Consider the following 16,124-nt stretch of genomic DNA (forward strand, 5'->3'; position numbering starts at 1 on the left):
TGACAACTTTGTCAACTGACAACTTTGATGTTGCACACAACCTGATACTGTTTTCACACAGAACAAAGTGTTCAGCTTTAATGGATGAATGTGGTATGTCTCCACAAAGCAAAACTCACTGGCATATTGTCAGGGCCTCAAGTCATGCGATGGTGATAATCCTTTTCAATAGCACACAATGTGCGCATACAAGACACAACAAACAAAAGAAAATCACAGAGTTGTCACAAGTCAGACGAAAGAATCTGCCTGAAAGCTTAGAGACACAACAGACCGTGACAACAAGTTGGTGAAGTTTTTTCAAAAGACTTCATGAGCCATTTAGCATGTTGTTGGCATATCCTTGACAGTAAAGGATGTCACTTTTATTGAATGTTTGACACAATCATACAATTAAATCACTATTCTTCCATATTTTCACATTAGATGAATTACAGAAATTAATATAAATCAGATACAGAATGCAGAGACACTGCAAGTGCGAACATTCAGCATACTTATTCATTTAGTTCATCCAGTGACCTTTATGTCTGATAAAACTTGAGTGACTTCAACCAATCAGACAGTACCATCAGTTCTACTTTCAAATTAGAAAAATTAAAAGCAATCAAGTTAAACGACCACTTCAAAATCCGATTAAAGGTGCATCAGAATATTGAAGGTTTTCGAGAAGAACACTTCTAACAGATCGCAGAGCTCACATAATCGATTTTCTTCCTGAATATTATATAATCTGTCAACCTCAGTAAAGTAGTATAAATTAGACAGTATAAGCAATAAAAGGAAGGAAAATATGCATAGTAACCTTGAACAAGAACTATAATACTATATATATTACGAGCATCTACGAAAGGGGTTCCCAACCTGTTTTGCTAGAGACTCTTAAAGTGAAGCAATGTCTACTTGTGAATCCTTGTTACTGGTTGAATATGTTAACTGGTTGAGACAAAAGAGGTAAAATATGTCAATAATTCTCTAGAAAAAAGGATTGTTTTGTTTTTTTAACCACTGATGTATCATACACAAAATGAAACACTGGAAAAGAAAAATGAATGGTTCTTGTAACTACAAAGTGTATTATGAAACTAGATATGTGATGAAATGAGAATACAAGTGGAAAAATGCAACCAAAGGACATAAATGTGCATTTAAAGAAATATATCACCCTAAAATCAACTCGTCTTTAAAAATCATTCAGTGTTTGGGACTAGAAACTTTCAGTAATGTTTCAGCTGACAGGAGGTGAGAAGATAATGAGTCAATTTTCACTTTGTAGCTAATTATTCCCTCAAGTAATGCCTGTGCTATTGTGTTTTTGTGTCAGTGGAAAGTTTAATGTGAACTAAGACGTGTGTTCAATCATTGTCTTCTTCAGGCCTGCCTTGTGAAATCCAGAGTGTGTCCGATGACAGAATAACGTGCAGGACGGCCAAACACGATACAGACAAAAACATGACAGTCTACCCAGGTGAGAACACACCTCTTCCCCCTCCTCCTCCTCCTCTTCTTCTTCTGTCCTTTTGTCTTTTGATGTCATGCAACCAACACTTGTCCCGATCCGTCACGTTGCTGTATTTTGTGCTGTGTCATTATCTGAACAACACGTTGATCGTTGGAAGAATTTAAAGCATCTGTCCCCAACAAAACTGCTCTAGTGAAGATGACAATCTCATCTCATCACTTCATCAGGACTCAGGGTGTTTGATGTTTTGTGTACTGTGACCAGATAATCAGTTTTTTGACTGTGACAAAAGCACATATTTCTGATCATCTTACAAAAGACCTCTCGTAGAGCTGACGTCAACAGCAGATACAGACACCAGTTTTTTTTTCATTTCTACAACCTTTTGCCTCATGTTTTTGTAAAAAAAAAAAACAAAAAAAAAACAGTGGAACATCTTGTTTTTTATTTTGGCACCCATGATAACAGTCAGTCACGCGCCTCAGCTGCAGCTTCAGCGACGCTTCATGAGAGAGTTGAGGTCTCACCTATTTTTTCTCTGAGTCGTGGGGTTCCCTGCAAAAACAGACACTGAGAAGGGTCTGTTTATAGTCATATCAACATTATAGAAGCATCATAGACCTTTTACTACAGTTTCAATGTACGAACATATTTGTTACTCTTTAGTGGCTCCTACGACTGATTTAGGAGAACTTCATTCACCAATTTTCTCTTATATTAAAGTTTCTCTTAGGTACAAACACAATTTATGAGTGGTACATGTATCAATAAAGGATAATACTTTGCATTATTATAAAGCAATTTTGAGTTTCCTATTTAAATTTCACTTAATAATTACATTGACATCCTCCTGTTTGAATTATAATATAATTCTAAATTGACAATATCATCATTAAATTAAATTGGCCATTGATGGGGTTCTCAAGGTGTATGCAGGTCACCGTCCAGGGGGACATCCTCTGTTGCATCACCTATTATGGCACATATTTTTTTTTCTATTTTCGTGATGGAGACTTCCCCTTGACCCCTCGACCCCGATGCAGTCATCGATCGCCTCGATTTTCATACTGATCCACTTCTTCTCAATCACTCATTGGCTTTAGCAGGTCCTTAACTTCCACCTTTGTTGATCTCTGAGACCAGAACTTCAATCTCTGAGTTAGTAAAGGGTTAGTTAATCAAAGTTAAGATAAGAATACTAAAAATGTTCTTGCATGAGGACTAATTTCTATATCTGTAGAATATGTCACAGAAATATAAATGTATTGTTTACACTCAACACCTCCTGTATCTGTTTGTGATTAAAAGCTCTCTCGCATTTTGCGTGGACAGAATCCATTCATAAGTTAACACAGCTGCACCACAGGCATTCAGCAAGGCTAATTTTAATAAAATTAGATTTTTTTTTTAATAGAAGAAGCAAAGAGACACTTTTATCTATGACTCAACTTATTATATTCATGCACAGTCATGTGCCACTCATATGTTGTTTAATTATTTCTTAGAGATGCAACTGATCATTTAAATTTTTGATTACTCTGCTGATTATTTCATCAATGGATTGATTAATAACTTTGTCAATAAAATGTCAGAAAATGGTCACAATCATTTCCAAGGCTTCAAATTTCTTATTTTGTCCGACCAAAAGTCCAAAACCAGAGATATTCAATTTACAATCATGTGTCAAAGAAAAGCAGCAAATTCTCACATTTTAGCAGCTCATCAAATGGTTGCCGTTTAATTTTCTGCTGGTCGACTCATTGTATTGTATATAGTATATCAACTAGTATCAACTAATCGTTTCAGCTGTAATTGTGATGCACTACCATTTATTCCCATTTTAAACCCAGGTGGAAGAGGCTTGAAGATGGAGGTGTGGAACGACACAAGACCTAGATACCTGACTGACATTCGCAACTACAATGACAACACAACGGGATACTGGGCACAGTGGATCGACTCCATGCCGCACATCTTTCCTTTAGAATTGGATTTGATCAGCACTCGAACCAGAGGGTTCTTCGTCCCTCCACAGAGCGCCAACTACACTATTTACTTCCACTGTGATGACCGATGTGAGCTCTACTTCAGCAACTCCAGCCGCCCAGAGGATATGGTATGAGCAGAGAGTTTGGTTTGAAATGAATTACACCTACTGCGATCCTCCGAGTGTACAAAATCAAAAGAAATCACGTTTCTATTTAAAACAATCAGAGGCAGAGGCAGAGGCAGATCCAGAGACACCCCTATGAAATGCCTAGTCACTTTAGCTGCCACTCCAGTTCATTGTCAAAATCTGTCAAATTTAGGACATTTATGTAGATAAATAAATAAGTTGAAATCATAATTTGTTATAGCCACATTTTAGACTTAGTAATAGTAAAAGTTCAAAATGTCTAAAGATTTGGAAATATAACAATTTATTGATTCATAATTCCACTTTTGGATATTTTTTATTTAATTCTTTACTAATGTGCCACAATAATATAAAGTTTTTGAGTTCTGATATTTTCATTTAATACATGTGATTGTTTCGGTAAATGCTCCATAACACCCTCTTGTCTATTTCTCTAGATCCGCCCTGGAAACAATCAAAGATATACTAAAAGATAATGTTTGTATTAATCTAATGTTTTTTTCACTCTCTCCACTTTAGGTTAAAATTGCCTTCCAACCATATTATGTCGCAGACTACACAAAACTGGAATCACAAAAGTCTGAAGTAATGGCTCTAGAGAAAGGAAAACCGTAAGTACAGAACTATGCCTCTGATTATAAACTGTATTCATTGTACATGTGAACTTACAGTTTCCCCTGAAAATAAGTTAAAAACTACTTTTTCTGCAGCTACTACTTGGAAATCCTGCATCAAGAGTATGGTGGTAAAGGTCATGTGAACATTGCCTTGTTCAAAGGGGAGAGCCCCTTTACTGAAGACCAGACGGACGATGCTGTCAATGAGGTTCAGAATATCGTGATTGAATATGAGGTGTTCGATGAGGAACTGGTATGTAGTTGCTAACCTGTTGCTAACCTGTAGCTTTGTTCTGTTAAACACATCCCAGACTGCTCACAGTCTAGTTAGATAGTCTGGGAAATATTCTTCTTGCTGAGTTAGATGAGAAGATCAATAACCACTTGATTATCTGCATCCAATCCATACATCTATCCGAGGAGGTCACTGCAACAGCCAAGAAATAGTCCAGCACACAACTTGTTTTTTTTATGCTTCAGTTTTTGTGTTGATTAAACAAACAAGATATAATGTTAATAAGATAGTAGATATAGCTAGTTAGTGTGGTGGTGTTACTGTAGGCAGACCTTTTAATCTTTAAACAGAGCATATATTAATCTATATTGAACATATATTAAAATGGTATTAATTCTTATTTAATTTTAAAACACTGTTAAAAGCAGTTAATAATGATTTAACATTAACTGGTTTCTGCTGCTTTTTCAATCCTTCTTTCTGTTTCCAACTTTCCACTTACACTTTTGGAAGCATGGATATCAATGTCTGGAGTCCCAGCAATATATAATATATATAATAATATAATAATATTGTATTGCAATTTTGTTTTGTGATACTGTAAATTATTTTCTGTGTTCATTTAGTGTCCACCTCTTGTTCGTGTCTGTAATTCACCATTGTTCTTTCTCACTGTTTCCCAGGCGGTGACCTTTGAATCGTGGCCCAGCAGTGCCGCCGCAGTCAAAGAGGTGCAGAAGGTTACCGTCAGCAGCAACTGTGCCAGCCATCTTTGTGGGAGCACCTTCTTCAGCCTGGGCTATGGAGAAGCAATGACTGGTAATGTGTTTTACAATTAGTTAATTTAAAGAAATCTTGTATCTTGCACATTAATTACCTTAAAATACCAACTTTTACATTTTACATTAGCATTTGTGGCCACTTAAGGAAATGGCTGAACCTGTTCCTTTAATCTATAATAAATATATACCAGCCATTATGTTTGTGCATGACTTTTGCCTTTTTCTTCTTTAGGACCAATTCCAGTCAGCTCCTCAGCAATTATAGTGGAAGCAGCCTTGAACAGCCTTTGGTCCATCAAACCCGACACAGTTAAGGTCACAAGACAGGACGATGGCCAAGGATCGCACTACATAGTCACATTCAACTCTGATAGAGGTATGAAGAAACAGAAAGGAAGCAAGTTGCTAGTTTGTGTGGTTGTTACACCGCATTCACATGAATCACCATTAAACTACTTTATGTTATATGGGATCTGTGTACCTGATTGTATTTATGGTTTTAACAGCCAAAGAGCAATACGTTTATTGATCAGCTATCTTTTTTTGACTGCAGGGGATTTCAAACCTCTTCGCTCAGAGGTTTTTGGCTCCGACACCAACGTCACTGTTGCTGAGGTTACAAAGGGAACAAGCAACATGGAGACCTTCACTCTGGTCTGGGGGGGAATCCCTACAAAGCCCATCGCCTTCAATGCAACTGAGTCTGAGGTCTGTTGTGTAAAACTGCTCAAACCTGAAGTCCCTCTTTGTGCTCAGACACCGTATCTGTGATTCAGTGTGATTGGAACGATATCTGACAGGCTGAATTTACAAAAACTCTTAGAGATAATGACTTAATGATATCTCATTTCAGTTCTTAGACTATTTTGTCAAAATAGATTCTCATTTTTCGACTGAAGTTATTGCAGTCGTTGCAGCCTGTGCTGTACTGTGTAGAAACAATACTAACTTCCAGTTTGTGGGGTTTTGTGAACAGGTGCAGTCGGCCCTGCAGGTGATGATGAAAGCCAAGTGCCCCGGAGAGATCTTGACAACGGAAGGGACTAATGTGAAATACTTCAATGACTTTGAAAATGATATCTCTCAGGTCAGTGGGGACAAAAAAAACAACATTCATTTTGTACTGACTGTTTACAGTTACAGACGTAAGCATAAACATGAGTGAGAAAAACTCTTATAATATTAACTGTGCTTGCATCTCAAAAACACTTGTTTTACCTTCTTTTGATTTAGCCTACAGACCTTAAAACTTTGGAGAGCTTCTGGTTTTGTTTGCTCACAGTTTTTTGATTTCTTGCACTCTCCAGTTCGATACTGCTGAGGAAGGCACTCCAGTGAACAACTCTGGTTTCTGTGGCCAATGGTCACTGAAGAACGCTGTGGTTCTTTTCAAGGAAAGTTACAACAAAGAGTCTGGTGATGCCTACGGACCAGTTTCATTGGATGATCATTCCACGGTAAAACACACAACTGTTTTATTCACTGAGGTTCATCTTGTTCAATTTGAAATTATAGTTAATGGACAAATGGATGCAACAAGAAAGTAGTTGACAAATGTACTAAAACATTCTGATCTACTGTCTCTGAAAGGTGATTAAACTATGACTTATCTTCAGTTTTCATCTTAAATATTATATTCCTTTCCTTGCAGCTTTGCTTTGCATACAAGGGAATGCTGAAGGATGAAGTTGGAATGAAGTTCACTTACCGCAACAGCGACGGCCAAACCAAGACAGAGACCGCAAAGATCAACACTGTTTTCAATAAGGGCCACAAGTCAGTGAAAACCATACAGTGATTTAAATTTGTCAGATGGAGAACTTTTGAGAAAGATTGCAGCATGTAAGTGTGATTATCTCTCAACAGATGGAGTTACACATGCATGGACCTGCAGAGTTCCCTGCAGACAGAATACATTGGCAGCAAATACAGTCTGCTGGAGCTTTACCTCTACAATGACGAGTCTGGTGATTTCTATGTGGATGCCGTTTACATTGGAAAGACGCCCACAACAAGTGATGTGAACGGTACACAGATTGATAGTCTTTTTTTATTGTTTTAGTAGCTGTTTGATATCAAAGCCTCAGTTTTTTTGTCTGTGTGTTACATTTGATTGATGTGTGAACAGATGGTGCCCACCAATATCAAGACTTAAATGTTCAGCAATTTATTTTATTGATTGTTTTCCTTAACAGTTGTTCCCCACAAGAGAAGGCCTCCACCTTTTGAGAGCTCTGGTCATTTCTTCGAGGTGTTTTCTATTAGCAAAGACACATCAACTGGTTCACAGATCAGCTACAAAATCAAAGCCATGGCGGTAGATTGTGGCTTTGGGTTCCCACTGCTAGAAGTTGGCTTCCTGCAGGTAACTGATTAGTTGAATTTATGTAACAATGTCATATTAAAGACAAGCGATATTGATCCTTATGTGAAGTAAATCATCGGTTCATCTTGTTATTTAGAGACAGAAACACACATTTCAATATTCAATATATTTTATTAATGGGGCATTATTAACACGCACATGACAGGAAGTGTTTTTAGCTGACAAATTGAGATATAGTGAATGTAAATGAGGGAAGATGTTCCTTTCCCCAGCTTGTGTTTCTTGGGAAACACTTCCAGTAAAATAGACAAAAAAATCAAATACAACCTGCCAACTTCTACTGATAACAGTTCTTTGGAACAGCGAAAACTTTACACAAGGAAAACAGATGTCAGATTTGAATTTGAAGTGTTGCTTCAGTGGTGTGACTCAAATAACAGAGGAAATGATCTGTAGCCCATGGCCATGTGATATAACTTACAGTGAGGCAGAGCAGAGCGGCGCCACAATGATCCCGTATGTGTCTCGTGCCTCGACATGCTGTACAGTCATCATTTGCCTAACAGATTGCAGTGAAAGCAGTGACCAACTACTGTATGAAGACAGGCACGAAAAAGTGTGATGGCGGGGTGTAGCGCCAGTTGTAAAGTTTGTTTCAATTAAATCTGATTTCATCATTTCCTCATCCTGCAGTATTTGTAATTATTCTTAAAACCTTTAGTGTCTGCAGCCAAGTTCCACATATTGATCCCCCAGAGTTTGTCCAATTAAACCATCATATAAAAGCTTGTTTCAGTCTAGACATACAGTATTGTGATAATAAAAGACATTAATGACATTTTGTAAGAAGGGAGCTTGTGTATTAGGAAAATTATAAAAAGAAACTTTTTAAACCTCTTCTTTCTCCACTTGTATTTCATAGATGTCCAACAGCAGCGAGGACATGGCTGAGTTCAGGCAAGGAGCAGCCACCGTCACCATCACTCGCCCTCACAGAGCCACCCCTCCTCTGAACGGCACATTTGATGTGGAGATTTACGGAGGCCGAGCTGAAGGTAGTTCAGACGGACACGTGTAGTATTTGCATTGTAACAAATGTAACTGTCCTGGCTGAATGCACGACTTGTTCCACTGATAGGATCATTCAACAGGTTAAACTCCCTGTGACCCAAGATGGACCACTAACTTTTAAACTACGTGCATGCCAGTGTTGCTATTGTAGTAATGAGAAGCTAATATTCAGCCTGAAGTGAATGGTATTCACAAGTTTCCAAGCACGCAGTCACTCATCCTGTCAGCTACTGTACTGTGAAAACATAATGAGCACAAAACAAACACAGAGAGAGCTGGAGCAATGCCTCAGACAGTATTTCCTCTGCAAAGCCAATCCATCATTGGGTTTCTTTAATTCACAGATGACAAAATTGTGACTCTCAAGTGTGGATTTTTTTCCACAAAATTAACACACAGAAACCTATAAATTATATTCAAACAGAAATTAAACGCTGTGTGCATCAGCACAGAATTGATTGAAGAGATAGTTTGGGTCCTGGCTGGGGAGCAGAGCGACACCCTGCTGAATACAGTGTCAGCAGAAAAACATATTTTATCCACTTAAAAAAAAACCTGGTGGACTTAATAGAACGTTTTCACTGCTTTACCTTGCCCTCCTTTGGCACTACATTTCCTCATCCTGTTCAGTATCCATCTGCAAACGTTCTTCTGTATATAAAGGTATCCTCTTATCTCCACAGTGAACAGCATTTAGTTGCCGCAGTCATAATCACTCATTTATATTGTCTAGTATTTGTTTTCTCTTCCATAAACTGCTGTGGGTTCAGGATTAGGACTACACAATTAAAGGCTGAGACAGTGTGGTGCCAAAGGAAATGTTTTTAAAATAACGTACACTCTTGGCTTCCCTAACTACCTTAGATTAGACCTTTAAAGGAGATGTATCTCTCATGTCTCTCGCATTTTAAAATAATCACATCATGACTATAAAATACATGTGTGAAATTTTTGTCTTTTAGTTTTTACTGTAGTTGGATAAATACATTAGCTATAGCGTCTTTCCCACTTGTAAGTAAACCAGTTGTTTTAAATGTTACTATTGCTATATAAATATCCCCCTACTTAGGAGTTTGTCTTTGTGATATTGGTAGAAAACCATACTGATGGCTTGTAGTTTTAATGTCTATATTGGAGCAGATGGACCGCTGTATAACCTTGCAAAAGAGACAGTCAAAAATGTAGACTTTGAGCGAGAAATATAGTACAACACATGTAACAGTTGCTCTTGCAGGGAGGTGTCTAACACAACCATTGCCTGTTCTCAGGTCTGTCAGTGGACATCAGCGAGGAGGACCTGAAGTACGCCCTGGAGGGAATTGCTGGGATGGGTCAGGTCAGCGTTACATATCAGGGAAGCTGCAGACGCCCCAAGTGGAGGGTCGAGTGGCTCACTAAACCCGGAGACCAGCCTCTGATGCAGGTCCGACTCCACCTCTTATTTCATTGTTATTTTATTGATTTATTTAGTTAATATTGGTGCATTGTCCAAAAACACTTTGTTACTAACAAATTATTTTCATTACTTAAGACTTTATTTGCAGAAGTAGTAGCTGTAGCAGCAGTCATAGTAATATGATTACATAAATATTCATCATATATATATAATATATGTTCTTGACCACCATCATTTAGCAAACTTAAATCATTGTCATAACACAAGAGAAGTTGACAATCACCTGCCTTTCTGTAAAACTAGACATGGTCAATATTTCCTACCGTTTATGTCTAATTAATTAACTGATTGGTCCTGTATAGCTGTGGGTTTTTTTTGTGTCTTTTACCTTTTTTCATTTATATCTATATTTATTTTATTTGACCTGTTCATTATTTTTTAAATCACTGACCACTGTATATGCGCACAGCTTCTTGACCTCTGTTGTCACACATGTTTTCCTATCTGCTCTTCCAACCATGTTTTACTCCCATTACAGCTTAACGGCTCGTCGATTGTTGGCAAAAATGTAGATGTTTTCGCCCAGGAGAAAAAGAAGGGAGGATTGTTGTTCAGAGGCCTCTTAGGAGATTTCTTCCGTGTCTGTGAAACCAAACCACAGGTACAATTGTGATTCATACAGCCTCTGGCACATCTGGTTTTGGGTTTCAGCATTATCCGTCTGTCAAATGTCTACTTTAGCCACCGCTGATTACCTTGTGTGTTTTCTTACTATAAACCCTGTAGAGCAAGTTCTATTTTTGTCTTCAGTGTTGCATAACATTTTAGCGTTTTTGTCTATTTTCTTGCCTCCAGGCAGAATTTGATTATGTTTGCATGCTAATAAATAACTGCTCTGTACTGAAGTGAGTGACAGCTACAGTCCCCCATTATGCTACTTTACATCTTAGTAATTATTCAAACCCAGTTTTATATAAAAGTCATCCTAAATGTGACGTTTCTGATTAGGAGTTTTGTGATGCTGTTTGCAGGTGGAGGTTTACATCAATGGCATTCCCTCAAAGTGTTCTAGTGATTGCGGGTTTGAATGGTCTGAGGACGCAACTCCAGTTGTGACTGGAATCAGCCCATCTCAAGGTGCTCATTCAACATTATTGGTTATTAATTGACTTTTAAGACCCAATATATACAACCAAGTTCCTTTAACAACACAAGTAGCTTTGTAACTTTTTAGAGATTATGAAATGTGTAAAATATTCAACAACAGTTGTTTATATATTTTTATTTTCAAGTACTGATTAACTAATAAAAATCTAGTAAAGTGTTAGTGAATTGTCAGATTTTGTAGAAAAAAACATGAAAACTTCAGGATTCCTGTATATATGCTACATATTAAAAGATGGTGATGGTGGTGAATGTTTTATCTATTATTAAATTACTTTACTTTTCAGGATCGAATGGGCTTGGGACTCTTTTGACTGTTACTGGAACTGGCTTCCGTAGTGAAAATGCCTCCATCTTTGTGGGAAAGGCCAGGTGCGATGTTGAACAGATCACCGGTAAGTGAATAAAGTTTGGGGAGTATAATACTGTGTCTGCTCTTGTTAAAATTAGTCGGCTGTTTATAACCTAGCAGCAAGAGTTTAATCAGATCAGTTGTGTTTCAGCTACCACTCAGGTGTGCAGACTGGGCAGCGCCAGTGCTGGTACCTACCCCGTGTCCGTCAGCTTCCCCTCTCTGGGTAATTCACGCTACCCAGACGGCAACATGTTCCACTTCACCTACCAACTCATTGTTTCCTCTTTCACTCCGCTCTCTGGAAGTGTGGCAGGTGAGACATAACTCTAAAAACACTGAACTGAGTACCCAAACTGTTCAAAAGCAGAATCACTGGGGTTGCATTGGGAACCTTAAAAATACAGTCTGAGCAAATAGTAGCTCTCATTATTTTTTATAACAAACTATAACCATCATCTTCTTTTATGTTTTGTTTCAGGAGGCACACTGCTGACAGTGAGTGGTTTCGGCTTCGGCCAGAACACCACAGTTACTGTTGGCAGCGAGGAGTGCGTGGTGGTTCATGCCGGCGACACCGAGCTGAAATGCAGAACGCCACCAGTAAGTGTACAGACTGCAAACTGCTGCTCTTTAAGGATGTTATTTTCCTGCAGTATCCAACAACTAGCTGTAATACAGGGCACTAAGCACTTACTATACATGTTTATATGTCAGTGTAATTTCTAATACATCAGTGCAAAACCTTATTTATTATACATGTAGATTACCTTAGTTACCGCTCTAATTTTGATATTGCAATTATTGAGTTAATGACCTTATGTGTTGCTGCTTTAAAGCGAGCCTATGTACTAATTGTTACTGTGGCGATTTCAGTTATACAGAAATATCTTTCTAGCTTATGGTGGCTAATTTTATCTATAAGCTACTGCTCCAGACCAAGTACGGCTGTAGCAAAATAGAGTTTTATTAAATATTATTTAATAAATGCTTATATTACTCATTTCAGGGAACTGCAGGATCACAAAATGTCACAGTGATGATGGGAAACATGAGTCAGACAGCCAACAGCTCCTTCACCTACGATAATAACCTCACACCGCAGATCTCAGGCCTGAGCCCTCAAACTACCACTGTGATTGGTGAGCTGAGAGTCTTTTTTGTCCTTGTATTCATGTATTTAATAACCTTTCAGTGATAAAACATTACTGAGATGGGTAAACCAAGAAGAGTGCTGGGGTTATGTTCTTTGGTTAAATGAAAAGTTTAATGGAGAGGACATTTTTTTGTCCTTAAAGGTCAATAGAAATCCTATCTGTCTACTGAATGCAAAAGACACTAAGTCTACTACGACTACGACTATAGAGTTGTCTTTTGTTTATGAAAAGAAAAGGATTCAGAGTTTATTCACTGTGTTTCAATGCCTCCCCTCAAAGCAAACTCAGTAATCTATAGGCACAGTACATTTGTCATTAGAGAATTAGTCTAATGAAAGCAATATTGTTATAAAATATAGAATATTTTGTATTGTCTTTAATTGTCAACAACATAAGTATGCCATCTCCTATGTCATAAAACCAAATATATAACAGGTTGCTACTAGTAAACATAAGGGCTCTGGGGTAACTGATGTCCGTGGCGGGTGAATTTCTGCTAATAGATCACCTAAATGCCTTCTTATTTTAGTTTAACTGAGTTGGCATTCGACCCTACTGTCACAAGGAGCTTGTGTGGAAACTTTTTGTTATCACTGTCACCTCATTAGTCATGTTGTATTGTCGTGTAATGTTGACTTGCAGGTTTTATTTCTTTCTGCTCGCTAAACCTTGGGAATCTTAACCTGTAAGCTCCTGTAATTATAGTAAATAATACAGTCCTATCCACACAGCAAGAATACTTCTTAATCTGCAATTGATGGTACTTTGGTAATTAAGATGAGACAAGTGCTAATTATCTTAGACATGGAAAATGTTGACGTATCCGTTTTTGACTCCTTTTGTGTAGGACATCACGTTCTTACCATCCAGGGTTCGAACCTGGGAGGCCAAGACAATGACAGCATGGTGTTCGTAGGCAGGAAGGAGTGTGTCACCGTCCAGTGGACATCAACAAACATCACCTGTCTTCTCCCTGTGCTGCCGCCCGATCTGTACAAGGTGGATGTACAGGTAGGAAACAATGGCTACCCCCAGACAAGGTACGCCTACTGTGAGAGACATTCTCACGTTCTCACTGCCTCAGTGATTTTGAACAGTGCATTTGTCAACGTTCCAGCTGAAAAAGTGTTGATAGTATCAAGTGTTTTGAAATTTTGCTAATGTGACGTCACATTAGCTGTTGTTGCACATTGTGTAAGGGTAAAGGGTAAAATAATAGAGCTTAAGATAACATTACGTATTGTCCCCTGATTTTATATTTCTCTTTTTAGATTATTAAACACACACACACAAATAAAGTACAGTATAAAGTAAATCAAACAATTAAAAATCTAAATAAATAAAACAAAAACAGAGGGTGAATTTCAATATTACTTTTTAACATATACTATACTTACTTTTGTTGTGTCACAAGTAATGATACACTTCAAAATAAAAAAAACTCTATTAAACTATTAAAACAAATGATTACATTATTAATGGCAGAAAACATTGTTCATCTGAGACTTAATTGGACTGTTCTCTGCTTTTTTTGTTTCATAGCAACGGTGTGAACGCCACCATTGAATACATCCTGGAAATCAACAGCATCACCCCACTGTTTGGCTCTCTCCTGGGAGGAACCAGACTGATTGTTTCTGGATCTGGTTTCAGCACAAACACCTCTGACAACAAAGTCTCCATTGGTAAGCAACAGGAGACCCAGCAATTTCAAACACAATAGTTATTACAGCAGCAATAATCTCTGACCACAATGTATTAAAGAATGGCAGCAAACAATTCAATTTTTATCAGTGGAATTACTGGGCTGGTGTTAATCTACTGTGATGTAACTACATGCAAATATGGAAAAGCCGTAATATAATGGCGTTCCTTTGCATTGTGTATATGATCTCATATATATTTTGTGTTGGTTGATGACAGGAGGAGCTGAGTGCGAAGTGAAGGACGCCTCAGAGAACGAGCTGCAGTGTGTTATTCAGTCGGAGCAGCAGACTCACATTGTCACCAACCAGGGATCCCACCGCAGTAGGTTTACATTTCGATCCTTTTGGCAGATGTCAAACTAAATCTAAGTGGACTAAAATAGAATACAAAAGAATGAGGATTAATTTACTGAAAACTGCTGCCAGCAAGGAAGCTGTCACCGGTAGATTTAATGTAACTGCACCTAGAAACTGTTTCAAAAGGAAAGTTATTCAAAACCAGTTTGACCTCCATTTTTCTATAATGAACCATATTTAGAATAGCATTCACATGTTTTGCCAAATGTTTTCAACAATGTTCAAACTTAGAGAAATCTGTCATTTTTTTCAGTTTATTTAGTCAGTATTCCCTTTATGCATGCGTTTTGGTGTTTTTCCCAGTTTCAAGCAGTTTCAATATTCTTTTTAGATCTTGGTTATTTTTAACTGTATATTTAACCGGATAAAGGATTTTAGTCATCAGACGTCTGGATCTTAAGTTATCAGAGAAACAAGCCGAGCTAATGTTAGCAGCATCTATTATATATTATGTATTATAATTACCGGGTCCATTCGTTTGTTCGAGAGGAGGAAGCCTCCGCAGATAATTCGGCTCCCGATATAAACCTCCTGAGCAATGAACACTAAAGGAATTCTAACCGGGAGAAGCTGACTTCATGGATGGCATGGTGGTGAAGACAATTCCCATGATCCCACGCTACTTCACGACTTCACCAAACTACTCTTTTTTTTCTGTTTTGATGTGAGAGACCCCCTAGTGACAGAAATTACACATTGTACGTTTAACTTACATGTAGCTTAACCTCATACAATGACATCTCTCCTGTGTGTGTTATTATCTGTTTTGTGTGTACTGTTTGTATATATTTCAGTCTAACTATACATTTGTCTGTGTGTCCCAGCTTATGGACAGGGGTATGCATGGAGTCCTGCTTCACAGACGGTGTTTGTTGGAGACACAGTAATGTGGCGCTGGGAGGCACCACCCTTCCAGAAAGTCGGGTACCGGGTCTTCAGTGTCTCCAGTCCAAGTGGCACCACCTACGAAGGCGGACCATTCAACAGTGGACAGACCAAGACAGCCAAAGGTAGAACACTGAGTCACTCTTCCTCAACATTAAGAACAAGGAGTCCTTTTATTCACCTATCAAAAAAACTAAACTTTACCCTCATTGAAGAAGAATTAAAAGTGAAATCCACCCTTAGATTGTTTGGCACTGTTAGATATCATCAATTTGTGATGTTTGGTGCCTGGGAACCCTTCATTTATGATTTAGGTTTTGTTGGTAGGTTCTTTCCTTTTCTTTCCCTTAATTTATCAGATGAAAGTGGTATTAAAATATCTTTTTCAGACAAAAACTGACCAAGAAGGGAGCTCAAAAACAGTATTAACAGTACATTAAACAGTACATTATTACCACCTTTTCTGTCTATCTTCAG

General features: G+C 37.9%; 1 protein-coding gene across 1 annotated transcript in view; it reads left to right on the forward strand.

Moving 5' to 3' along the window:
• Positions 1-16,124, forward strand: part of pkhd1l1.1 (PKHD1 like 1, tandem duplicate 1) — a 40,062-nt gene that overhangs the window by 3,622 nt on the left and 20,316 nt on the right. Inside the window, exons 12-35 of the mRNA XM_035681904.1 lie at positions 1,376-1,468; positions 3,313-3,578; positions 4,119-4,210; positions 4,310-4,469; positions 5,135-5,270; positions 5,466-5,609; positions 5,787-5,941; positions 6,210-6,320; positions 6,541-6,690; positions 6,885-7,009; positions 7,100-7,260; positions 7,429-7,598; positions 8,482-8,614; positions 9,899-10,053; positions 10,565-10,687; positions 11,058-11,163; positions 11,478-11,585; positions 11,694-11,858; positions 12,024-12,145; positions 12,552-12,684; positions 13,547-13,739; positions 14,242-14,384; positions 14,623-14,727; positions 15,587-15,772. Coding sequence (XP_035537797.1) covers positions 1,376-1,468; positions 3,313-3,578; positions 4,119-4,210; positions 4,310-4,469; positions 5,135-5,270; positions 5,466-5,609; positions 5,787-5,941; positions 6,210-6,320; positions 6,541-6,690; positions 6,885-7,009; positions 7,100-7,260; positions 7,429-7,598; positions 8,482-8,614; positions 9,899-10,053; positions 10,565-10,687; positions 11,058-11,163; positions 11,478-11,585; positions 11,694-11,858; positions 12,024-12,145; positions 12,552-12,684; positions 13,547-13,739; positions 14,242-14,384; positions 14,623-14,727; positions 15,587-15,772 — 3,435 coding nt within the window. The remainder of the gene's footprint in view (positions 1-1,375; positions 1,469-3,312; positions 3,579-4,118; positions 4,211-4,309; positions 4,470-5,134; positions 5,271-5,465; positions 5,610-5,786; positions 5,942-6,209; positions 6,321-6,540; positions 6,691-6,884; positions 7,010-7,099; positions 7,261-7,428; positions 7,599-8,481; positions 8,615-9,898; positions 10,054-10,564; positions 10,688-11,057; positions 11,164-11,477; positions 11,586-11,693; positions 11,859-12,023; positions 12,146-12,551; positions 12,685-13,546; positions 13,740-14,241; positions 14,385-14,622; positions 14,728-15,586; positions 15,773-16,124) is intronic.

This window comes from Morone saxatilis, unplaced genomic scaffold, assembly GCF_004916995.1.
Source record: "Morone saxatilis isolate NCDOM2014 unplaced genomic scaffold, NCSU_SB_2.0 Contig9, whole genome shotgun sequence".
Taxonomy (NCBI): domain Eukaryota; kingdom Metazoa; phylum Chordata; class Actinopteri; family Moronidae; genus Morone; species Morone saxatilis.